A 26752-nucleotide genomic window follows, 5' to 3' on the forward strand; every position below is an offset into this window, starting at 1 on the left:
TATTTACTGGAATCAAAGACGAGGTTTTTTTCCCCCTTCCAATGAACATGTGGGGGGGAAAGCCTCATTTTAGATTTGAGTATTGTCATAAGGCGGGTTGTGGCTTAGCTCTAGCTTCAGTCTAAAGTCAGAACTAAGCTCTTGCTGTCCTGGTCTGGGGTGGTTTGTTTGGTGCAGTAAGGGGCTTGTGGCAGGCAAAGCATGGGGGAGACCATGCAGTAGGGGTGGGAAGACCCCCAGTGGACAGTTTGGGGGGAACACAGGAGACAGTGCATAGCCTGTCTCCCCTCTCCCCACCACCTGCTTCCCCTTTACCTTCTTCTCTGGCCCCGCCAGCCCCACCAGGGTGAGATCTACAGCTACAACTGCTGCTTCTCCCTTGCTGGGTCACTGGCTGCACTGGAGCTAGGGCAGAGGTGCTACAGAAGCAGGGGGCAAGGAGCAGGAGGTGAGATAGGGTAGGGTGTGTGGGGGCTGGTGTTTTCCCCTTTTTGTAACCAGCTTTAGAAAACAGCTTCAGCCAATGCCAGCTCCTGCAGCCTGTTATCTTCACCTGTGCTAACCCAGATTTCCTACATTCACTGCCAGAGACCACTCCCTCCCTAAATTTTGATTTACTAGGATCCACTCCTGCCCTAAATTTTAATTCTGGAAGCTATGTGATTTAGCCCTATTTAGTTCAATGGAACAGCACATTTCAAATTAAACATATTCTTAGCAACTTTGAGTGAGCATTGACTTAGGACATGCTAAAGGACTCCTGAATCAGAGAATTCAGTAGCATAAATAAGTATATGGGAGGGGCTGGCTATTTTTTCCTAGAGAAGGATCTTTACCTGACTGCCAAACATTGTACCACTTCGGATACTCTACCACTGAAAAGCATCATTTTGTTTCTGCTTCTTTTCATTTTTTACTAATGAAATGTTTAAAGCTCTGCTCCAGTTCCCACATTACTGTTCTTAAAAGAAGCATTACTGAAGTTTACCTGCAGACTCTGACTTATTGTAAAATGTCAGCATTGTTGTGTTCCCAGCATGCCATTTCACTGGAATATTCCATGTGTAACTGAAATAAATGTAAAAGAAAATGTCTGAAGTCATACTTAAAAGAACAGCACATAATTAAAGCAATGAGTTTTTATATCATGGTATAGGCACCTAAATGGGACTTACACATCATATTTATGCTGTGATTAATGTGTTAATCATGGCATAAATAGGAAGGATGCACCTGATTTAATGCTCCATAAATTGGGGAACAAATTATGAAAAGGTTCCACATATAATGTACGACATTTTTATGGTCTGTTTGTATGGTGCTTTAAATTTAATGGTGTGGCCAATGGCCAAAAAATCAGCTGACTGTTGGCCTGACCAGAGGTGAGGTGAGGGGAAGGCAATGGGCTTCCCCAGCCTGGGACTTTAAACTGCACTGGGCAGCAGAGGCTCTGAGAAGGGAAACAGCGGGGAGCCTACAGCTTACTCCCCCTTCTCTTCCTCCCCTGGGCTTTAAACCCTATGTGAAGCAGCACAAGGCAGAGCCAGAGCTGCTCGGTATGCTCAGCAAAGATCAGCATGCTCAGAGCTGCTCAGCCAGGTCCCCAGTGAGGGGAAGCCTCTGCTTCCTTCCACTGGGATTTTGAACCCTGAGCTGGGTAGCTCTGACTAGGCAGACATACCCCAATTTATCCTGCTGGGGCTTTAAGCTGCATGCCAAGCAGCTCTGGCCAGGCAGCCTGGTGTGGGGGAGCAGAGTTCCCCTCATGCCAGGTTGTCCATCAGAGCTGTTTGTCATGGGGTTTATAGTGCCTGTCAGAGGGAAGCTTCTGGTCCTTCATTACAGGGAGCTTCTGCTCCCCCACACCAGGATTTTAAACTCTGCATCATGCTGTTTTGGGTGGGTTGTCAAGTGCAACGAAGGAAAGGCTCATGTTTGGACATAAGGGAGCCTCAGAGTCTGGGACAGCCCCAGGACCTGGAACCAGCCCCTGCATGGTCCCCACAGAGTCAACAATCAGCTGATTGTCAGGCACTTGACTTTCAATTTGATGATGTAAGGGGATAAGGATCCTGGGCTCCTTTTGCACTGGCAAGTGTGGCATGATTGGGATTTGATCCCTGATCTCAAAATCTCATGCCCTGCCATGCATGTGTGGCATGGGAGGAGGCACAATTGTTGGGATCAGGGATCAGATCCCATCACATGTGAACAAAGCTGCCTAAGTCATAAAAACTGTAGAAATCATAGAGAAGTCAGGCTGGAAGCAACATCCAGAGGGCATCTAGTCCAATCACCAGGATCATCCCTATCCAAGCTATCCTATATAATCCATAGTCTAAACACTTCATAAGACTACTATAAACCCTGACACAGAGCAAGACATAACACTCTAACCTGCCACAGATAAAGCAGGGGAACCACAGCAGCCAATATCCTGCTTTTATAAAAGGTTGTTAATAAACACTCTAGAGATCCCAGGTAGAAGGTCATGCTCCCCACTACAGAGGAAGACAAAACTGCCCACAGTCCCTACCAATCTGAGCATGGGGTAAAATTTCTTCCTGACCCCAAATATGGTGATTGGTCTGACTGAGCTGAGGGGCAAGACCCTCTAGCCAGGAGCCTCTGGCTTTGGTCCCAGCAAGAACATTGGCACACCTCAGTCAAAAGTCAGAAAAAGTCATCCAAATTAATCCTGCTTTAGTAGCCATAAAGCTGCTGAGAAGTCTGTATTTGTAAGACACTTCCATTTCAACTTGAAAAGAAAGTGACAACTAGTCTGGGGCTTCTGCATGTGTTCAGAAACAATCTAGGTCAGGGACTTAAGGTACCAACCACCAGGCTATATGCTAGGTGAGGGGAGGTACCCTCCAGCTCTCCTGTTGAAACCAGGCCATTGTGCATCTAAGAATTCATGATTCATAGGGCTGGAAAGAGTAAACAAGGAGAAGCATGACTCTGCAGCTTAATATTTAGCACACTGAGCAGGGAGGGAAGAAAGGCAATCCTGGGTTTTGCCCCCAGCCCCCTGAACTGTTTGTACATTTTACATCCAGCAATTATTGAATAAAAATAAAAGAAATCCAGGGAGCAAGGAGTAGAATGGGGGACCATGACTCTTGTGGAAACAGGCTCCCTCTTGCTTTATGAAGCAACAGCCTTCCTAGGCATGGTACAGGATGTCTCGATGGCCAGCTCAGTTTGGATAACATTCTGGGACTAAAATAGTGGGTACCTGTGGCAGGACGGCCCCTAGGGGTGCCGTGACCTCCCCTAGTGCCCTTGCCTACTGTGCCAACCTGGGCTTTGAATGCACCCTCTATCTCGCCCGCCATGTCTTTGATCTTAGTATTGTCAGTGGAGGCTGCCTTCCTGCCCTTCTTGGCACGGGGCTGATCTTACTATGCCAGGATTTTCTCCGAGTCCTGGTGCTGGTCCTCTCCTGGGGCCAACTCAATACACACGCCCCCTCCCGGGGCAGCTCTCTGACTGTGCCCCTTCTCGCCCAGCTTGGACTTCTCTATGGGCTCATTCCCCTCTCAGGCTTCGTATCTCACAGGCAGCACCCCACTTGGGCCTACCTCCCTTATATTCCGCAGCCACTCACGTCCTGACCTGCGTCCCGTGCTCCCCCCGGTCTCTATGCCCACACTCGAGCCTGTGGTCGTGCCTCTCGAGCGCCACGCCCGCACTCGGGCCTGTAATCGTGCCTCCTGTGCTCCGCTGCCTGCCCCGGGGCCTGTAATCACGCCTCTTGCGCTCCGCTGCCCGCCCTGGGCCTTCTATGCCCGCACACAGGCCTGTGGTCGCGCCCCTTGCGCTCCCCACCCGCACTCGGGCCCGTCTATGCCCAACTCAGGCCTACGCCCCACTGGGGCTCTTCCCAATTGGGAATTCCAATTGGGGCCTGTCCCGGTAATGCCCACGCTGGGCTGGGGTCAGGACACCCCCACTGCTTAGACCCACCTTCCTGGGCCCACACACTACTGGGCTTCTGCCTCTACTAGACTCTTCCCAAAGTTGCCCCAATGGACTGGGGTCAGGACAACCCCACAACACGGCACCCTCCATGGTGCCAGGAACTCCCCCACCTTACTGGGGAGCTCCTGCTGAGGCCTCCTCCATCCCTACAGTCTCACCCAGTCCTCCAGTGTAATAACCACAACTCCGCAAAACTATGCTGGCTCTCTCACATACCTCTGTCAGGGTTCTCTCCTCCCTAGCATCATTGCAGCCAGTCAGAGTAATCAGACTACTCAACTTACCAGCAGAGGCCTTCCCTTCCTTATGAAGGCCAAGCCCTGCCCCCCCCCCCATCAGTCAGGTGATCTAATCAGCTCCCATAACAACTGGCACCTGCTGCCTTAATAAATGGCAGCTAAGCCATTTTCTGTCTTCAGTAGTAGGCACCCTAGTGCCCTGCTACGGTACCTTGAGTCATTTTTTGGATCTGACCCATAGTCCTCTAAACTATGAAGTATACATATTTGCTACCATACCATTAGTGGGCTAAATGTAGGATTTAGATATGAATTACAGAGCTTAGGTTCAAAGTCTTGCATCAGCTTGGGACATTAGGCAGATTACTTAGGTCCTGATTCAGTAAGGTACTTACTGAGATGGAAAACTAAGCTTGTGATTAATGTGTTTTGGAAATCAATACAAGTACATAAAGCGCTTAAAGTTAAACATAGAAGTGAGTACCTTTCTGAAAGGTGTTCACCTTTTGTGCTTTAATTTCCCTACCTATAAAATGGAGATGATAATATTTTCTCATTATCAAAGGGACACTGTGTGGATCAGCTCTATAGTAAACTATGTACAAACAATCTTAATTATTAATCATACTTGGAAATATACCTTAATAAAGCAGTAGCTCTGTATTGCTGATCTAGCTCAGGGCTTGCAGGCCATATGTGGCCTGCGAGGGGTTTATATGTGGCCCCTAGGCTCCTATTCAGCCACGGTTCCCCACATTGCTCCAGCTCCTTCTGTAGCTGGGGTCGCTAGGCTCCCCCTCACTCCCTCAGCTTACGCTTACTATTCCCGCTTTCTTCCTGGCCTAGCAGCCCACAGGTGGGGGCTGCCTGTGTGGGTGGTGCAGAGTGGGTAGGAAATTTTAAACCTTACCCTAATGCAGAAGGTGGTTCAGAAGGATGTGCCTTGGGATCCAAGAGAAAACGTTTTTGTTGGATGGTTAAATTAGAGTACAGCTCTAAGACAGGATATCCCATCTGCCTGGTCCAGGTGTCCATCACTTCCTTGACTGGTTGACCACTTGCCTAAGAATGACACCAGATAGTCATGCCAAGAAACTGAATGTAAATTGGAGAGAAACTTTCATGAAAAGAGGGTGGGACTGGAAAAGGAACACGTCTCCCTCAGAAATCAGCCTTTGTTCCTAACAATTTGGCTCAAGAAAAGCAAGCTCTGCTCAAAAAATACTTTATTCATTAAATCATTTTATGGTGAATGTAAGAGAATAAATCATGAGCTGTAAACTAAGAGATATATATATATAAAATAGATATTTCTAAAGCATATGGACAGTAGCTGGGGCTTGGGGTTTGGACAGTAGCTGGGGCAAATACTATCTGCCCTTATGGTCCGCTGCCCCTGCACACTCCCAGGGGTATTGTGGCTCCTGCGATCCCTAGGGCTCAAGGTTTTTACACTGTGAATGGTGCACCTCTGCCACTGAGAGCCCCCTCAGCTGTTGGAGCTCCCAATACAGGGGAGACCCTACTACATGCTAAATTAAAGCTTGATAGCAATAAGCTATAAAGTCAGTGCACATTTTTGAGGTCTAACTTTATAGCTGGTTGGAGCTTTTTATTGTGTGATAGCTAATTTGCATGTGTAGCTGGTGTCCAGGTAATTGTACAATTAAGTAGGTCATTGCACAATACCTGTAATGTGTTGAGGGGGCTATAGATAGGGGGTCTACCTAAATGACAGGAGGATTTACAAATTTTTGCACAAAGTTCTAATTCTGCAGTCATTTTGCAGTGGCTCTGCCCCTTGGCATTGATTGATGGAGAAGCCCCAGGAGAGGAGAAGGGACAGCTGTCATCTTGATAACTGGCTACCCTTCATGCAGCCCCACCCCTTGGCACTGATTAGTAGTGAGGGCCTGGCAAGGGGAGGAGGAATGAGGGGGCAACAGCTATCTTGTCTGCTGCCCTTCATGCCTCCCCACCAAAACAGCACCTTCCCCTTCTGGCAGTGAGTGCCTCTGGTTCCCACTAGGGAGCCATTGCTATTTTTATTAAGGGTTTTTTGTTGTTGTTGATTTCTCAGATTTTGTGGATCACCCCAGATTTCATAGATTCCTGAAAACTGTGAATTAGGCAGGTCCCTAGCCATAGAGTTGTTACACATTTTTTAAGCACTAACTTTACAGATGGTTGGTTCTTTTTATAGTAGGATTGTCATTTTTATCATGTGGTAATTACTTTGGACATGTGACTGCATGATTGATTTATTGCATGATTAATCAGTCAATTGTGTGATAATTGCTTTTGCTTGTGGCTGATCTTACTTTACACATGTGGCTGGTCTAAATTTATTGTGCAGTTGTTCAGTTAATTGTATAATGTTTTATGGATGCACGCGCACATGCACACACACACACACACACACACACACGGGTGACTGGTGCCTCCCGAGTCTGGGGGAGCATCAGATTGCTGACGGGGGATGGGGGTCCCCCCCAGCTGCTGATCACCAAGCCAGTAGCGAAACCAGAAGTGTGCTTTCACTAGCACTTCTGGTTTCATGGCTGGACTTCCAGGGGTTGCACCCGTGTGTGCCCTCTATGTGTTGCCAATTCATGTACATATATAGAAATATGTAGCAGGCGCCACAGAAACCCTCTTATGGATACAACTGGGTTATAAGAATGGGAATGAGTGCCTGCTATGATGCACAGCAGGAGATTGGATAGGAAGGGATGACGTTTTTTGTGTATATGGGCAGTGGATGGCTCCTACTTATCAAGGCCCACTTGCTTGCTCCATGTTCTATACACCTTCAAAACAATTCACCTGGGAAAAAAAAGAAAAATTTATCTAGTAGAGAAATGTGCAGTCATGACTCTCAGTACATTTGGGTTACTAATAGAATATCGTAATACCCAATAAAGGAAATACTGTTGTTTGGGAAACTGCTCTGTAGCCTGAGTGTGTAAATTTTAGTTATTTCAGAACATACCCTTGCCAGGGATCCCCAGAAATCATCTGTCTTTGCATTCTTGAACTGGTATGTCTTTAGATACTCCTAGAAACAAGTAGAAGAGAATGTTAAAATATTACCAAGTATTTATTCCTCAACTTTCATCACAACGTGCACATTTTACTATAATATGTTGTGCTGATATGCAGAATATCATAAAACTGTTATTGTTCCTATCCAGGAAGGGCTTTAAGACATCTGTGCATTTCACTTCTTTCTGCCAAGAAGATGATGAATAGAAACACTTACTGAAAGCAAGGTGAGGCTTTCTGAAAAATTGATCCCAGAAGAACCCCCATCCTTCATTCTACAATATAGGGTAAAGAAAACTGCTCCTTCTCCTGTGGCTTTGGGCATGATGAAAGCATTGGTAAGAAATGCTTACATGTTGTGTTATGGGTGTCTACAAAGGCTAAGCTTTAGAACTTGCACGCAGCATTGCTGGTGGAAACTAGTGGGCATGAAGGTATTAAAAGAATCCTATAGTCACCCAGGACGAAGCACGGTTAATATGAGTGGTGTAACTAGCATGGGGTGATGAGATCAGTCACCCGGGCACCAACTTGTAGGGGTAGGGGAAAGGGAAGAAATGGCTACCACTGCAGCCACATGATCACACCAGTGGTGTAGTGACAGATGGAAGTTGCTGCTGCCCCTGTGCATGGCACTGGGTCGTACTGAAACAGCTCTGGTTAATCCTTTTTTTACCCCCTTAAAAGAGCTAGCTTTTCTTTAGGTAGCTAAACTCAGATTTACTGTTTTTATCAACTGTTTTATTAAAGTATTAGTCTTGACAAAAAAGAAAAGGAAAATTGGCCAAAAGCTGCTCACTGATGAGAAATATTGGGGAGCAGGTGATTTAAGTTTCCTTGTACTCCAGTCCAGTGTCACTGCAGGAAGGCAAATAGAACTTTATTGGATTAATGTGTATCTAGTACTTTCCAGACGTAGGCTTATATCCACTAACTTTGGGCATAAGCATTTTCCCATGTGATACACTAATGCATGGTGCTTTAATACTTGGAGAGAGCCCTAGACTCATTCAGTACAGTTTACTTGAGTAGAAATAATGAACTTGTGTGGCAAATTTATGCCTTATTAAATAGGTCACAGAAGCAGAAAGTGATTTCCGCTTTTAGCAAGGCACCCTAAAATACAAGTACAACTGTTATAATGTGACAGCTCTGTACAATGATCAAAACCAGCCTTAAAAAGGAAACACTGGTGATAAGCTAATCACTTACTGTCTTGCTTCAATCCTGAATGTTAGAATTTGCTGTCCTCACCCTCCAATAGCCCAGTTAAATGTTATTCAGATGTATCAAATAGGGCATTTTGTTTTCTATCCTGTCCTGACCAATACTAATTCTCTGCCTATAGATGTTAACTTGGTGTTGGTATAGGTGGTCAGTAGATGGTGCTGTTTGTTTTAATGTGGACCTTAGCTACTACTGTGTGTGTCTGAAACAAAGATGTGGCAAAATGGGAATTTGTGGCTATAGTATACTGGGTGACTTGACATCTTGTAGAACTGTCCATTCCATGTTCTGCCCAAACTGTTCTGCCCTGGCTTGTCTACAAGCATCAGGCTCACCTGGCAATACTCTCCCAACCTCTTCTTATCCTAGTCGCGTCTAGTTTAGCTGGGTAGCAGCAACCACCATGCTCTCAAGAACCACTTTGAAGATTACTTCTAATGGTGGGAGATCTCTCTAAAAATGCCAGCATCTCAGTTAGCAGACACACAATTTTTTTTTTCATTCTGTCTTCCTCAATTGCCCTGAAAAAAGACTCCTTCTGTACTGACCTCAGGGCCAGCTTTAGGTCTTGGAGATGCATTAAGGTCCGTAAGGACCTCTGCCCAATTTCCTTAAGCTGCCTGGCACAGTGGAGAGGGTTGGATACTTGTCATTAGGAGGAAGGAGGAATGTCCTTTAGAGGTCACTGGGTTCTAATTCTTACTGATATAAGGAAACAAGGTAGAGTGAAGGCACAGTCAACTGGCATGGGTCCAGGCTTCTCAGTGACTGACATTAAAATACACATAAAAAGCTTTTTTCCCCCACTAATACGCATGAGTTAAAGCAACAGCAGTTAACATGCCTTGCTGTTGCTCTAGAGGCATCAGTTTGAACTTCACTTCAGCTTTGGACTGCGGGCTTTCCCCAGTTGACCCACATGCAAGTGGGTCCAGTTGAATTTAGATGTCCCACAGGGTTAGGTTCCTAGCCCCCCTGTGAGGGATGAGTGTTTGTAAAGTAATCAAGGTTAGAGAGCCACAGCAAACAGTTGCACAGGACCACTGATGAGCACCAGCTGTTTGCTGTAGCTTTTATTTCAGAGGGCAGCGCTTTTCCAATCAGTTGAGAGGGACCTCAATGAGCTCTGGCTGATTGAAGCAGCAGCAACCTTTGAAGTAAAAGCCATCACAAACAGTTAAGCAGCTGGCCCTTAATTTGGCAACCTGTTCTAAATTTTAAGCAGGTTGTGAACCATGCAGATATGAGTGACCTGGGTTTTAGTACATGCAGTCATTCACACACAAGTTCTGCAGTTCACAGTCTACCTTGCTGCAAATGTGAGTTTTCGCTTAACTTGACCATCTATGCCACTTGCAAATGTATCATTATCAAAGCTGGGGTACACTGCCCCACACCGGTACAATCTCTTGACATTCTCAGGTGCTATGTGGTTATCTATGTGTACAGATACCCTGCAATAAAGGAAATTTTAGATCAACTGGAATAAAGTTAGCATAGAAAGGTAATTGGGAACATATGACTTGGAACAGAAACATTTATTTAAAATTCTGATAAGAACACCAACATCTAAGTTGCATTCATCTTGCTAAACAAGGACTTTATCTTTAAGCATGCATAGGCCATGGTGACAGGGAAGGTAACATCTTGCTATAACTAGAGGCATGAATTGGACTGTCGTTCCAGACTCATGCTGAAGACTGGCCCCACTTGACCCGACTGTAATTGGGCATGTGGTCATTCAGATTGAGACATCTAAGGCAGCTATGGGGATGTTAGTTGAATCACACTCTTGTGCGCTCTTGGCTAGCCTTAACTGTGGTGGTGTGGCAAACTAAATGGCTCTGGTGGCCCTTTGACTTTCTGATCTGAGATTTTAGGATTTTTACCTTGTTTTACAGTAATACTTACCTGACATCCTTTTTGGAAATTTTCTGGAGTAATCCAGTCTTGAAGCATTCTAAGAATTGATGCACCCTGAAAACAAAGAGAAAGGAAATTCAATTTTTCATTCCATACCACTTTTAACCCAGATTTCTATTACCCTGCCTTCTGCTTAAATGTCTGGCTCCAAAGGCAGAACAACTTTAGGCTCAATGAATTACACTTAACTCAAAAGAAGGGATCTCCGAACACTGGAAAGACAGAAATGGAGAATGCAAGATAAAGACCTTTGGGGGGGAAGGCTACAAGGATGTGAAAGGAGAAATGAAAAAGGAACAAGGAAACAATAGACATGTGGAAGAGAGCTGAAGAGACACAAAAATGAGGGAAAGGAAAATCAACCCCTCTGAAACCCAAGTACAGAAGTTTTAGTGTTAGTAAATATTTATTTAATATTTTGGAGGAGAAATAAAGGGATAATCATGGGCAACTGGTGTCTTCTGATTCAGGGGGGGCACTTGACTCCCCAGAAGCCAGTCAGTGACCAGGCGGGGGGGTCCCCCACAGCTGATCATGCTGATCAGGGGGTTAGCCAATCATGCCAACTGACCCAGAAAGGCTAGCAGCATGCCTGGAAGAGCCAGGGGCAGGGGGGACTTCTCTTGGTGCCCCCACTCACCAGCTGGTCCTCTCAGGGGGGCACCAATGCTCTTGCCATCATCTCAGTGGTGAATGCTGGCTGTGAGGGGGTGCACCAGCGCTTTCATGGAGTGCATATGAACCCCCGTGCACCTCCTACGCATCACCACTGGGGATAATGTTTCAAACTGTTTAAAAGCACTGCTATTCTTCTGTGAAACCAGGTGTTTATTTCAGTGCCAAGAAAAACCCCAGTAAAGATAATGTAACTAAGGGGACATCTGGCCTTCTCAGAATCGCTATGTACTGGTTCAATAGCATAACCAGGGGCAAGCAGAGAAACCTCCCTTGGTGCTGGCCAAGCTGTGTACCAGTCTCACAGTGGCAGCTAGAAGTTGTCATTGCCCCTATGTGTGGCAGATGCCTGGCTGTCTTATTCCTCTTGAGTAGCTGCTAACAGGGTTTGAGTAGACTCTCTTTTCCAGGTAATTGCTGTAGTTTTCCATCTTGCAGGCAGGTGGTGCCTTCCATCATAAGAGGTTTAACTCCTTGTTATAAAATACATTGAGAAATGATTTCCTAAAGTTCAGAATACAATTCTCTCTATGAAGAGGATATCACATATGGGAGATAATAACTACTGATTAAAAAGCCACTTTTTATGGTGTTTCTCAATCTTTCCTTATTGCCAGCCTTTTATCTGAAGTCAGCTCTTGCAACGTTCTCCCATTTACTGTTGAAAGTCAGAGTAAAAACGTATCAAAGCAAATGTTATCTACGGGTGTGTTTAAACATGATAACAGAGAATACAAGATCCTAAAGGGCAAGTATGTGCAGGGTGGATGATTTTCTTTGAAAAACATGCAATATGATCTAAAGCAATGCCTCGTGACCCCTCTAGTCATCTTCCATACCTTCTCCAGGGGATTGTGACCTACTGACTGAAAAACAATGATGTACAAAAACACAGACCCAGTTGGTTTCATAACTTTATCTTTTAGACCATCTGGGCCAGACCCTTAGACAGGGTAAATTGGCATTAATCAGCTGAGGTTGATGGGGCTCTTTTGATTTTACACCAGCTGACTAGCTAGCATGCTACAAGAATGGCTGGACAGCTGACAGGATTGTGTGTCAGAAAATTTGGACAGTCTGTTGCTTAGCCTTCCAAAACAAATGTTGATCCTTGCAATAGCTGACTTCAAGCAGGGCTCACATTTTTTCCATTCCCCACCATTTTAAAGCCATTTAAACACTTTTCAAACAGAGCTCAAAAATGTTTCTACTAAAAACCTATTATTGGAGGCCAAATGATGATGGAAGACAAGTTGTCATCTGAAGGAAGAATGTGCCAAATTTGGAGACGTCAATTAAATTATTAGATCTTAGAGATCTGGATTATACTATCCTCTTAAATCCAACTCTTAAAGCCAAATTTAACTGCTTGGTCACTTATACTAGCTGTATAGTATCACAGGACTCTGTTAACTGAAGTGGCTTTACTACATGGATAATAACCTACCAATTCGATCATCTTTTGAGTATGTTTTACAGAATACATTGTGATGACTCCATACACTGTTAGAAAATTAACTGCCTCTTTAAGACTACACAAACATTCATGTGCTTGACTGTAATTCATATTAGAAAATTATTCTTTAATTTTCAAATTTCAAAACCCTTTTATAAGGGGGTTATTGTAATAATTATTTTTAAATTACATAAAAGCAGCAAACTTAACTTATTATCAAATGCTTGCAATAGCTAAAGTTAGTTCCACAAAGTAAGGATAAGCTGTATCGTATTGTAAACTATTCAAATTGTTTAGCAACTATCCTCATACAAAAGGGGTGAGCTAAAGGAGTTTTCTATCCAGTTTCTTACATATAATAGAAGCATCCAAGCATCTTAAGTTGTAGAAAATGGGAGCATCTCTCTCACTAGTTGTGGTAATGAAACTTAAATCAGACTTTGGTTCTGAACACTCTAATTGTCTTGGCTTTCACTGATTTGATTAAGATCTTCACTGCTACCAGGTTTAGGTATTATGATGGGTATGGATGGACTAAATATTTATAGTGTAATATATTCTGATTATATTGCTGTGTGTAAGGGCTAACAATTAAAAAGGGAGGGAACTGTAAAAGAAGAGGCCAATTCAGAGGTGCATCTGGCCAGTACTGTGCTCCTGGAGAGTAAAAAGAGATTCTAGCACGCTAGAAGATTTTGTTCCAGATCTAGGTCCAGCCAAAAATCAATGACGTACAGAGAAAGAACAGGATGTATTAACAGAAAAAAAACCTCTCTCACTAGCAGGGTAGTAAAGCACTGAAACAGGTTATCCAGAGAGGTTGAGGAACCTCCATCCTTGGCGGTCTTTAAGACCTGGCTACAAAAAACTTTGGCTGGGATGATCTAGTTAGGGATAGTCCTGCTTTGAGTAGAGAGCTGGATAACCTAGATGACCTCCTGGGGCCCCTTCCAACCCCAATTTTTTATGATTCTATGAATAGCAGATGCTACATCAGAATTTCTGGATAGAGGACTCTCAAGGAAGGCTCTATATATACCATCCATGGCCCATCAGCTAAGGAACTGAACTCGGTGGGGCCACGTCCAGACGAGCATGGCTATGCAGTATGTGGCTCTACAGACATGTCTTTGGTACCACATACCACATGTTCAGGTGTACTCTGCACTGCAAGGGAGTAGTGCGGGCAGCTTTTTGTGGCCAAGGTCTGGAACGGGCTCCCAAGGGAGGTGATGCTCTCCCCTACCCTGGGGGTATTCAAGAGAAGGTTGGATGTGTATCTAGCTGGGGTAATGTAGGCCCAGCACTCTTTCCTGCTTATGCAGGGGGTCGGACTCGATGATCTATTGAGGTCCCTTCCGACCCTAGCATCTATGAATCTATGAATCTATGAATCTATGCCTGGATATCCAGAGGTAAAAAAAAAACAGCACAAAAAAAGTGGAGTGGTGCATATGGGGGCAACATGCACCACTCGAAACCAGAGCCATGCTCCAGCTGACGGCCACACTCTGAGCGGCAGAATCACCACTGCTGCAGCCCCAGGAGGCCCCCAGAACCCCAGGTAAGGCTGCTGGAGCCAACCCAGTGCTGGCCCCAGTGCTGGCCCCTACCCCACCCAGGGTAACTTGCCATGCACCAGAGGACACATGGCACAGGCATTCCCAGGGGAGAAGTAGTAGCAGCACAAGGTGTCCTGCTGTTAGTTGTCCCCAGGGAACCAAACATCCATGGTCCTGTGGATATGGCCAGGAAATTTTAAGCATTCTAATATTTTCTGTGAAGTTAGGCTTTCTAAAGCAAGTACTATTTGGGAGGGTCTGGATTCTGTAAGGAAAGGCTCTTCTACAGAGGTTTGGGCCAAGTGTTTGAACAATTAGTTGGAAACCTCAGCAACAGCATCAAACAAGGGAAGAGATGAAAAATGTTATAAGTCATTAAGACAAATGTTGAGTAGATTTTAAAAAAGTAAGTGGCAGAATATTTTGCAGTAATGGATACTAGGGGTGTGCAAAATGGGCTGTATTTGATTCAGATTCAGCCTGAATTGGGGATGGTGATTCATTTCAGCCAAATCTGAAGATTCAATGCTGATTCAGAGAATCAGCAATTCGGCCATAGACACAGCTTTAAATGTTTTTTCTACATACCTTGAGGTAACAGGCGTGGCTCATGAATGCTGCGATGCTGGGGTGGATGGAGCATCCCACAGGAGTGCGGAGGGTCCCCCACATGCTCGGTAGCGAACCTGGAAGTGGACCAGAAGTGCTTCTGGTCCACTTCGGGGTTTGCTGCCGAGCACACTAGGGACCCCCCTCACACTCCTGTGGGACACTCCATGTGCCCCAGCACTGCAGCATTGATGAGCCACCTGGTACCTAGAAAAAACATTTGAAGTTGCATTTATGTCTGAATCTCTGAATTGATTTGAAGGGTTCTGATTTGATTCAGAGAGATTAAAGGGTCTCCTGATCTGATTTGGATTTGGAGATTCGGCGGCCGAATCAGGCCGAATCTTCGCTGAATCAGGAACCAAAGCTTCGCATAGCCCTAATGGATACCAGTCCAGCTCCTTGGCTTCCCCTTGCATGCACTCCTCCTGAAGGAAATGGCCTCACAAAAAACATTTGTACCTTTTTATATTTGCACTGTTTCAGTAGCGTTAGGAGCCTTCAGAGCTGAAGAGTAGGACAGAAGCCTACTTCATCCTCCTTGAATGGAACATTTATAGCACAGTTATTGCTGTAACTGCAGCTCATATACAGCTGCCTTAGCTTTAAACTAACTACCTTGGGTCCTGCTAACAATGTAGCTACACAAGGAAGTACCAAACATCTGGGGTAAGCCACCAGTAGTTTAACCACCACTTTTCTGCACATGCTGCATGGAAAGCATGCATCTGCTGGGAACCCTGCTACACTATTGCTTACACTTACTGCCACTTGAAACAGTTTTGGCAGTGGTAGAAAAGATTTTAGAGAGGGGCAAGTGCAGACACTGCCTGATTATTTATGAACTCAATTGTATTTTGTCTCCTCCTATAAAACCCACCTTTCTTTATAGTCAAGAATAGGCTGTGAAGCATTTCCTACCTTGCTGTATGATATTCCATCAAATACAGATGTTATTTCAGCTGGAGATGAAACATTGACCACAATAGGATGGGAAGTTGTCAAAGAGTCCTCCTTCATCACAGGAAGTACATCATCTATTAAAACCTGGTCAAGCTGAAAAGAAAAACAAAGCATGCAAATAAAATAAAGTATAATCAAGCACAAGATGCAATTCTGAGTCTAATTCTGACGTATAACTTTAGTTGAAGTGTCAGTCTCACCTTTTGCATATGGGTGTGCAAAATGAAATTTCACCTTCATAAGCAAAAGGTATTTTTATGTGTGCACAATTCTTCTAGAGTAGGACATTTTCTCTTTCACTAAGATAAATTGCCTCTTACAAACCCCTGTTTTTCCATGTGTGTTACAATGAAATGGGGAAGGGGGAGCAGGGATAGGATGGGCACTGAAAAGGAGACTCAATTGCAGCATTAGGACAATGGGTGAGATGTGTTTTTTTAATGGTTTGTGATATTTCTGAAGCTGTTGTAACACACAGTCTATAGTAATTCCTGGTTAACAGAACAAAAAGAGTATGTATTTGTATCGCTTTCCATTACAACAACTCACTGTGGTAATCAGGGATCCTGATCCTCTTTGTTTCAACACAGCAAATTCTCAGATAAAAACCTAAAATCTGCATTTTTTTCTGTGATTAAAATGAAATGCCACGTGTGTGTATATATATGTATAAGTTAAACACAATATTTTAGTAATATATTTACAATATTAATGCATTTTGGAAGCTTACCACTGCTTCAGTCATTATAATAAATTCTAAATCCCTATATATTTTGGTGTTTTATTTCAGTGTCTTTTATCATAAAAAATCAGAGCTCCCCCTGCCCCCTTCATTCACCAGGACATGGGTCTAGCTGCAGCTTTCCACCTTCCTGCTTTGTGGTATTGAGCAGCCCTGATTTTATACCAGTGCCCTGCCATTCCCCTCACTCGCAATCTGCTGCCCCTTGGCCCTGTCGGTGCCTCTCACTCTCAATCTGCAACTCTTCCCCTCAGCCCTCCACATCCCCACCCCTACTGCTGCTGGGCAGGCAGGGGACAGCTTGCCATGGCAGTGCAGCCACTGTCAGGTTTCTGGCAGTGGCACCAAGTCTGCCCACTCCACTCTGCTGCAGAGGCCTGGAGGTGAGGACGGCAGCGTGGGGAGCCCCAAGGCTGCAGCAGGCAGCCTGTATCTTCCCCCACCCCATGTATAAATCTGGGAGGCATGTGTTCTCCCATGCCTCCCTCCCCAGGAGTGCATGCAGTGGCTGGGACCTGCCAGCCACCTAGATGAGCCATGCTTGGCTCCCTCCTGCTCCCTGGCCAGACCCTGCAGTCTTGCATTCCCTTCCTAGGCCCAGGCCCCACATACTACCCCAGCTGGGCAGACTCTCCAGACCTTCGTCCCTTACTGTGGGTGCCTTTAATCTGCCCCCTCCCCCCATAGACTTACCTACAGGGAGCTGTAGGAACTGCTCTCCACACTGCTTGGCTGCCATGTACATGTATGCAGGTGCACATGCATATGGCACCCCTGCCTGATCACCCTTCTCCTACTCCCCCCACAAAAGTCTGCCAACCAGTAAAGGGAAACCTGTAATTCCCCATTTTTTTTCTATTTAAAAGGGGAAAATGCATGTTTTTCCATGGTGAATGGAAAACCTGGATCCCTGTGTCTTATTTCACAGGTCCCCAACCTTTGACCCATAGCAACAATCCAGAGCAAGCAACATATTTTACCTAATATCATACTTTGCTCTACCTGTTAGCCTAAAATAACAAGTATTTTTCAAAAGCAAATTTTCTTCTGAGTATGAACAACATCACAGGGTCTAATGCTCAGTATGCTTTCTGTAAGCTGTGGACTGGAGACCACTGCCTTAGTTGAATACGATGCCATGGTTTTAAAAAAGAGAATGTGCAATTTTATGATTTATAATGCTTGTACTTATATAGGCTAAAATAAGAGTAACTAAATTTGCATTGCAGGATGTAGAAGGACTGATCCAGGAAGGATTTTACCCTTTAATGCAGCACAGAACTACACAAATGAAACGATGCACTGGAGGTCTTGCCTTTACTTGGAAGCATCAGATTTGCTCTGACCACTGCTGAAACAAATGGGCCAATGGCTGCTATTTTGGTATAAGGGACCTAATATATTAGCAGTCTAATATGCTACAGCTTCCCATGTCAAAATAAACATGTAATATTAAGAATGGACTAGAGTCTTTTTAATTTTTGGATATTTGACAGCAAAATATAAACACCAAAATTCTCCGAACTACCTTTTCTGATTCTGAGGGTCAATAGTCGCTTTGTTTATACAAGACTGTCATTCTTCTGCATCTAAAGCACTTGTAAAGAAAGCTTCTCTTTTTTTTCTGTTAGCCATAAAATGGGACTGAGTAATTTAGCTAGCAGTGCTGGAAGCTCTCATAAAAAGAACCTACCCACAATCTCCACTGTTTTAAACATCATTATGATTATTGCTGCTGTTAGCAGGCTTGTGTGACATGTTGTGGGAAATACTGGTAGCAGCTGGAATTGAAAAACTGACTCCTCTTTTCATAGGGAACTAAAAGTGTGAGGAGATGGGTTTGGAGCTGAATCTGAACAATAATAGTCCCCTCTCAAATCCATCAGAATTCAGAAGAGTTGAGATTCGAGGTTGGGCTATGGTTCTGCAGCCACTAAAAATGACACTTCAGCTGTATTGAATGATTCAAAGAAGAATCTTCATCTTTCTACAGCTTTGTAGAAATGCCAGGTCCAGGTGCAGAATCCACTTATTCATTCTTGAGTGTGAATAATATTTTACTCTTTCACTATTTTACTCGCTCTTAAATAGTACTCTCTCCAGTAAGCAAAAATGTGACTTACCGACCAGTTTCAGGCCAACATCTATTTGAAATGAAAGTTTCTAAACTGAGTAGTCCTTACAGATTCCAACTTGCATAGGTCAGTGTGATACTCATGGAATCTCCATTCTTGGAGGCTTTTAAGGCCCACCCTTTGCTGGGATGAAGTAGTTGGGAATGGTTCTGCTTTGAGCAGGGGTTGGACTGAGGTCCCTTCCAATCCTATTGTTCTATGATCAGTTTATTGAGTCCTCTTTTCTTTATATGCCTATATACCTATAGGTATGCATATATTCACTGTGACTCCTTATTTTCATCAGACTTATTTCACTCCATTAAATAATAACAAAGTAATAATAGGAAAAGAATTATTACCATTTCCCAATCAGCTTCTGCAGCATTTACTCCCAGGAACTCGAAGAAACTGGCAAATCCTTCATTTAGCCATAGGTCATCCCACCAGTCCATGGTCACAATATTCCCAAACCACTATAATTATAAGTGTTAAAAAATGCAACATATATTAGTGATAAGTCTATATTAGAGTTTTGCAACTCGTCTCCAAGTACTTTCACTTACTTACTTGTTACAGGATTGCAATTGTCATAAACCTCAGTTTATAAAGGGACTATCAGATCACAGCTGACTTCAACACAGAGGTGACTGCAATTGATTCATATTTTCAGCCAACTGATGTGTGTTTATAGTTTTATCCTCTTGATTTGATTTGATTTGATTTAAAGTTCAGGCAGCCTCCACTGTTTACAGTTGCATCTATCTGCATGCTCAAAACAAACATCTGCATACAGAAATGGAAGTGCACGTAACATAGGCATATTTTCAGAGGCTGAAAAACATTCTAGATGTATATATCTTATTTCCTTAGAAAAATATGCTTTCAATAATTCCACTACTGTGGAGCTCTAATATGGAATTGCCTTTGTGCATTCACTTTTCAAGTGAAGTGCATGTCTGCTTAGAAGAACTGGAAACATGATTTATGGTTGATTATTTCCACAAATAAAGTATTGCCACTGTTCATTTTCAGTGCTTTAAAAATTAAACTTATTATAAGGCTTACCTGGTGAACCAGCTCATGGGCAATCACAGCTGCTACTCTCTGTTTGTTAGAAGAGGCAGATTCTTTAGCATCATAAAGTAGGTTTGTTTCTCTGTATGTGATCAGACCCCAGTTCTCCATAGCACCGGTACCAAAATCTGGAATCGCAATCTTATCTGCATTGAAAGAAACCAAACTGACTGAATGTTGTGACATTTAAGATTCTTTTTTTTAATTAAATATATCCTTTGTTTTGTTTTAGTATGCTGATGTGTGTCTGTTCACTCACAGCACAATAATTTGTTAGCTTACTTTATGGCCAACCATTTGAGGGTCTTTCACATTACACCGCAATCAAAAAAATGAACATTAGGACCTGTTCCTGTTTTTTAGGATGCAGTTACCATAAGGCAGATCCTCAACTGATATAAACTGTCATAATGTCATTTGACTTTAATGTAGCTATGACAAATTCCACCAGAAAAGGATCTGTCTTCAAACATGGTGCTATGCAAGCTTCTGGAAGTATACATATGATGCATCACTTACTTTGGTTCCAGAAATTCTTAGTGTTTCAGGAAATAGATTCAAATGGTTTATAGCCTGCCCTATCAGTAGCATAATGAGGCATGTCATTGTTTGTCACACTCTTCTATAAAAATATTTATTGACATGTTAATTGAATTAAATCCCTCACGTAGCAAATGACATCTGCTTTTTCTCACTACAATCTATAGGGTGACTTCTATTCCCTGTCAGTAATCAATACAAGTTCAATGACAATTATGGACTCAACAGGACTTGTATTTTTCCTGTGAGTAATGACCACAGCCTTTCTATGTGGGTCAGTGCAAAGTACAAATGGAGTCAAAAGTAGACCAAAAGCCTAATTTAGAACACTGATGGAAAGATGAAATAACCAGGCTCTATGTAATTCTAACCACCTTGATTTCTGGATCATACCTGACTACCTAGCAAGGTATATGAAACACATTGTAGAACCAGTTACAGATCCAACACAAGTAATAATGGAAGTTTAATGTAGTCTGAATTTTATTTTTGTAAGTAATCATTTGGCAAAAACTCTGATTCATTTGTGATCTAGCTAGTCCCTAATAATGAAGGATAATATTATAAAAGTATGAAGGAAGGAAGTTCATTTCAAACTGAAGAGTTGAGCTGTATGTTCCTAACAATGTGGAGCATAATCTAAAATCTGTAGGTGCATCAGATGTTAGTGCCAATCTTTAAGAAAGGGAAGAAGGAGAATCCAGGGAACTACAAACTAGTCAGCATCACCTCAGTCCCTCAAAAAATCATGGAGTAGATCTTCAAAGAATCCATTTCTAAGTACTTGATGGAGAAGAAGGTGATTAGGAACAGTCAGCATGGATTCATCAAGGGCACATCAGGCCTAACAAACCTGATTTCCTTCTGTGAGAAGATGACTGGCTCTATGGATGCAGGGAAAGCAGTGGACATAATATACCTTGACTTTAGCAAGCCTTTTGATACCGTCTCCCACAACATTCTTGCAAGCAAGCTGAGGAAGTATGGGTTGGATGAATGAGCTGTAAGGTGTACAGAAAGCTGGCTGGATTGTTGGGCTCAGTGGGTAGTAATCAATGGCTCAATGTCTAGTTGGCAGCTGGTAACAAGTGGAGTGCCCCAGGGGTCGTTCATTAACATTCTGGGAGATGGGATAGATTGCACCCTTAGCAAGTTCGTTAATGACATCAAGCTGTGGGGGTTTAGTAGATGCACTGGAGAGTAGGGCTAGGATTTAGAGTGCCAAAAGAAATCTCATGAGGTTCAAAAAGAAGTGAAAAGACCTGCACTTAGGGCAAAAGAATCCCATGCACAGCTACAGCCTGGGGACTGACTGGCTAAGAAGCAGCTCTTCAGAAAAAGATCTGGGGGTTATACTAGATGTTAAGATGGATATGAGTCAGCATTGGGCCCTTGTTGCCAAGAAGGCTAACAGCATACTGGGCTGCTTTAGCAGGAATGTCAGCAGATCAAGGGAAGTAATTACTCCGCCATATTCTGCACTGGTAAGGCCACATCTGGAGTACTGTGTCTAGTTTGTGCCCCCCACTATAGAAAGGATGTGGACAAGTTGGAGAGAGTCCAGTGGAGAGCAATAAAAATGGTTCAGGATCTGGGGCACATGACTTATGAGAAGAGGCTGGGGGAACTGGACTTATTTAGTCTTCAGAAGAGAAGATGGAGGGGAGATTTGATAGCAGCCTTTAAGTACCTGAAGGATGGTTCCAAAGAGGGTGCAGCTAAACTGTCCTCAGTGGTGACAGATAACAGAACAAAGAGCAATTCTGTCAAGTTGCAGCAAGGGAAATTTAGGTTGCATAGTAGAAAAAACGTTCTCACTAGGATGGTGGTGAAGCACTGGAACAGGTTACCTACCTTGGAGGTTTTTAAAGCCCAGCTTGATAAAGCCCTGGCTGGGATGATCTAGTTGGGTATGGTCCTACTTCGAGCAAGGAGTAGGACTAGATGACCTCCTGAGGTCCCTTCCAAACCTAATTTTCAATGATTCTATCAGCACTTCATGTATTATTAAGACAGGGCAAAATTCCACTTTTTGGTATAGGTGGGGCCACATCAATGTCCTGGGACTGAGTTGGCTCCAGCATCAGATATAATAGACGTGTGAACTTTGTCATGAAATATAATTAAAAGCCAGTCCAAAATAGGGCTGTGCAAAATGGCTATGTTCTGTTTGGCTTTGGATTCAGTGTTTTGGAGGGATAGTTATTCATTTTGGTGTTTCAGATCACTGTCCCATTTCGATTCAGCTGAATCTGTTTCGGAGTTTCAACACTGTTTCAGTGTTTTGGCCATAGGCTATAATGGGGAATCACTAACATGCCTATAACTTTGTTATTTCTTGCCTGATTCAGATGAAAATTGCAGGAATGGTAGCCTCTTCCAAGGGCACGAGGCTTGCCAAGTGTCAAGGAGATAGGTGCAGGGGTTTATGTGAAACAGCACCTCAAACTGTTCAAAGCAAAACTAGTATTACTTGCAGGCAATAGCAGCCTGCTGTTATCCCTCATACAGATCTGGGGGCCCACACCCCGCAGGAAGAGTCTGGCACAGCCCCACAGCCCTCATGGGGAGGCATGGGCTGCTGGATCTGCATGAGGGATGACAGGATGCTGCTGCTGCCAGCTGAGGCCAGCACCAGAACTGGGCTCTTCCTGGCACACGGCACGAACTGTGCTGGGCAGACTCAGGGCCAGGTGCTGACTCCAGCTGGCAGTGGCAGCATGCTGTCATCTGAATGCTCTGCAGCTGGGGAGTGCAGAGCTTTTTTTTTAAAAAAAAAAAAATGCATCACACTCCCTGGCTGCAGCAGCAGCAGTTGGGGACCCTGGGGGCTTGTGGCAGAGCCCCCCCCATGCAGCACTGATCTGACCCCCCTCCGCCATCTGGCACCCACATGGCAGTTGCCCCATGGCATGGGTGCAGTGCAGTTCAGCACAGTGCTGCACTCTGTTTGGAGCTGGGGCAGCTCCATGTGTCAGTTGGAGCTCTCTGATCACTTCCCCCCAGCTCTCTGATCATTCTCTCAGCTGTTCCTGGGGGGTGCAGGCCCCTGGATCTGTGTGCAGGGTTTTGGCAGGCTGCTGCTGCTGGCTGGGGAAAAAGCCCAGAGCCGCCACCTTCCCCAGCTGGCAGTGGCAGTCTGCTGTCATCCTGTGTGCAGATCCAGGGGGCTGCACCCCCTGGGAAGAGCTGAGGAAAGCTATCAAAGATCTGGGGGAAAGATCAGGAAGCTGAGGAATAAAACCAGGAACTGGGGGAATGTTCAAGGATTTGAATATTCCCCCAGCTCCCTGAAATCTTTCCCCAGCTCTTCCTGGCAGGCGCAGGCCCCTGGATCTGTGCTGAGTGGCCCCTGAGGCAGCACTGAAGTCTTCCTGGTGCTTGGCGCTGGGTGTGCTGAGCAGTTGCCGCTGGTCCCAGCCTGTAGTGGCAGCCTGCTGAAACCCCACATGCAGATCTGGGGGCCCATGTCCCACAAGAAGAGCTGGGGAAGTGATCAGAGAGCTGGGGAATCAAACCGGGAGCTAATCTCAATATCAGAGCAGCCCTTCCTGCTCTCTTCCCCCTCCCTATCCTTAGTTTTTGTTTCCCTGCAAGCCCGGCTCCAAAACTCTGAAATTCTCTGAAACATTTTGGAGCCTTCCGTTTCGATTCAAGTTCAGTGTTTCAGGCACCGAAATGGCCCAAAACACCTCTGAAATGAAACAGCTGCCGAAATTTCACACAGCCCTAGTCCAAACAACAACTTGGAACCAGTTTATAAGAAACAAAAAGAGCTATCATTCTAAAACTAGATCTCCTAATTTTAATTCCATTTGTAGGATATGTAGAAATTCATAGTGACCCAATTGATATTGAAGCCTGCATCTAAAGCAAGTATCAAAGACTAATATATCCCTTACTTTATATGGAATCAATAGGGTGTATAATGTTATTTTGTTTTTAAAAAGAAAGGCTTCTTTTTCTTCTTGCTATCTTCACTTTTTTCTATTTGAAGTTTTCATCCTTTTATGTCCGTGAAACTTAGTAAACTACTACTTTATAGCAGGGGTCACCTCTAAGGCTCTTTCACAGCACCCATGGTATTCCAGCATTACTGTTTGAGACTGCACAAATCAAATCCAGATTTCAAAATGTCTCAGGTACAGGAATGCTTAGATCCCATGTTTTCTTTTGGTACATTAGAAAGAGTTGCAGCTGAATCTGGATCCGCATCTAGGCTTGTCTGGATCTGGGTCTTCATTCAGCCCATCAGCAGAAAATTAAAAATTAGACAGAAGACCAATTCAGCCATCATGGAAATAGGTGCACACCACTTAATTCCCAGTTAAAAAAAAGAACTTGACTTACACTCTTTGTGTCACTTACATCTTCACTTACATCATTGCTGAATTTGCTCCAGAAGCTTCAGTGGAAGTGAAACATGTTTATCACAATAGAGCATCTGGCTCTATTTAGCCCATATTGTTTTTTCTACCAATGTCACCAATGTTTTCCCTTATTTACAACTGGATACAAAAATAGCTGCACTAGCATCAGTGTTTGAATTCAGCTGCCAGAACTAAGGGAGGAGAACATCTTAATTAAGTTCATAACTGACATACTAGGGTGACTTGAACGATAGGGATGCCAACAGATGTTGGCACAACTTCAGAAATTAGAAATAGAATGTTAAGTCCTCTCTTTTCCTGCTTTCCCCACCCCCATGAAATGATAGTGATTCAAAACAGAAACAAAACCATAACTGCGATTAAGAAAATGAAGAACATAGGAGGTCATAATCACCTAATTTTGGAAGAGAATAGCTCATGTTGAAGTAGCGTTCAAAGAAGTCAAATACAACTTTTGTAACATTTGCCGCGTATTCTGCTGTGTGTATCTGCTGTGGCTGTGCATAAATCCTGAGCTGTAAAACAAAGCAGAGAGATGAAATGGAAGTCATTCCCTTTAAACAGAGGAAAGCAAAACAAGCCGAACAGAAGAAATCAAAGTAAGCACTGACATATCATTTCACACAATGGTGAATCTTCTCCATATAACTGGCTGTGATATTAATACTATTCACTAAATGAGGAGTATCCAACTCATCTGGCCCTGTGGGCTAGATGAGTGGTGCAGGCCAGGCCACAGGCCATGTGAATGGCAAATGAGCAGCCCCATAGGCTGGGTAAGGCCCATGAAGCTGCCCCCACACCCACCCATGCTGGATCCAACACATACAATGGCTGTTCTAGCTGGTCTGGGAATGGACCTGCCTATGCAGAGGCAGTCCAGTTTTTGAAAGGCAGAATGAAGGAAGATCTTTACTTGTGGTAAGTAACTGAGTACCAGCAGCTATGGAGCCAAACCTACTCATTAGGGCTGTGCGAAATTTCACTAGGTGTTTCATTTTGAAGCTGTTTCAAGCTTGAAACAACAGCAAAATCAAACTGAAACAAAAGGCTTTAAAACAGCTTTGAAATGACATGAAAGCACTTGAAATGTTTTGAGTTTCAAAGCCAGGCTTGCTTGGCTTCAGTGCCAATCCCAGCCGGCAGCGGGAGCCTGCTGTCATCCCACATGCAGATCCAGGGGTTCACACCCCTAGGAGGAGTCTAGCACAGCCCCACAGCACTCCTGGGGGTGCAGGCCCCCAGATCTGTGTGCAGGATGACAGGAGGCTGCAGCCAGCAAGTGATACAAGTTTTCCTTTCAACCTTTTGTGGTGCAGTTTCCCAGAAACATCTGCCCCTATCTCCTTGAAACTTGGCAGGCTTCATGCCTTCAGAAGGGACTACCATCCCTGCAGTTTTCATCTGAATCAGGCAAGAAATGACAAGGTTTTAGGCATTTTCATGATTCCCCATTATAGCCTATGGGCAAAACATTGAAACAGTTTTGACAAAACAAAACAGAACAGTGCTTTGGAATGAAACGAAACACTGTCCCTTCGAAATGGCAAAACAGAAGTTGAAATGAAATAGTGCTGTTTTGCACAGCCCTATTCCTGTTCCCTGTGCTTTGGGGGGAAAACAGTGTGTTGTGTAAGAGATGTGGTATCTTTTCAGCCTCTTCCTAAACTTCCCATCCATCCTGATTCTGTTTATTGTCTCCTTCTGCTCCTATCTTAGGCTATGTCTAGGCTACTGAGTCTTAACCACACCCCTGATGATGTGGTCAAGGGCTTAGATTCAAAGCTGACCGAGTGTGGTCTGGTTTCAACTTATTGTCAGGTTGTATCTACAGTGGCAGTGGTATAAGTAAAAAATAATTCCAAGGGACAAAGATTACACACTGTGCAATCACATTTTTATTTCTTCTCCCTTTCCAATTCCTTAAGTTTACCTATTGAGACACTCTCTTTAGGACCATTGTACATGGCTTCTCTGCAAGTAGCATTGTATGGCCTGCTAGGCTTTTAGCAAAGGAGTTGGCCTACTTTAGAAGCAGTGCTAAGGAAAAAGAGGTCAGGAATGAAGCTGGAATGGCCAAAACTATATTCAATTGACTAAAGCTTTGTACAAAAATGTGACAAAACACTGGGGGGGAGGGTTGTAAAACCCAAATTTGCAAAGTAATGGCCATTTCTGATGTAGGCAAATATTGATCCCATTTGC

The 26752-nt window shown here is 44.0% G+C and overlaps 1 protein-coding gene across 1 annotated transcript in view; it reads right to left on the reverse strand.

Moving 5' to 3' along the window:
- ENPEP (glutamyl aminopeptidase) overlaps window positions 1–26752 on the reverse strand; it is a 59222-nt gene that overhangs the window by 19495 nt on the left and 12975 nt on the right. The window contains exons 4-11 of the mRNA XM_019534099.1: window positions 24942–25062; window positions 19608–19762; window positions 18902–19015; window positions 15642–15776; window positions 10407–10472; window positions 7216–7281; window positions 5134–5285; window positions 989–1068 (exon numbers count right to left, since the gene is read on the reverse strand). Coding sequence (XP_019389644.1) covers window positions 989–1068; window positions 5134–5285; window positions 7216–7281; window positions 10407–10472; window positions 15642–15776; window positions 18902–19015; window positions 19608–19762; window positions 24942–25062 — 889 coding nt within the window. The remainder of the gene's footprint in view (window positions 1–988; window positions 1069–5133; window positions 5286–7215; window positions 7282–10406; window positions 10473–15641; window positions 15777–18901; window positions 19016–19607; window positions 19763–24941; window positions 25063–26752) is intronic.

This window comes from Crocodylus porosus, unplaced genomic scaffold, assembly GCF_001723895.1.
Source record: "Crocodylus porosus isolate Cpor-Errol unplaced genomic scaffold, CroPor_comp1, whole genome shotgun sequence".
NCBI classification, from domain to species: Eukaryota; Metazoa; Chordata; order Crocodylia; family Crocodylidae; genus Crocodylus; species Crocodylus porosus.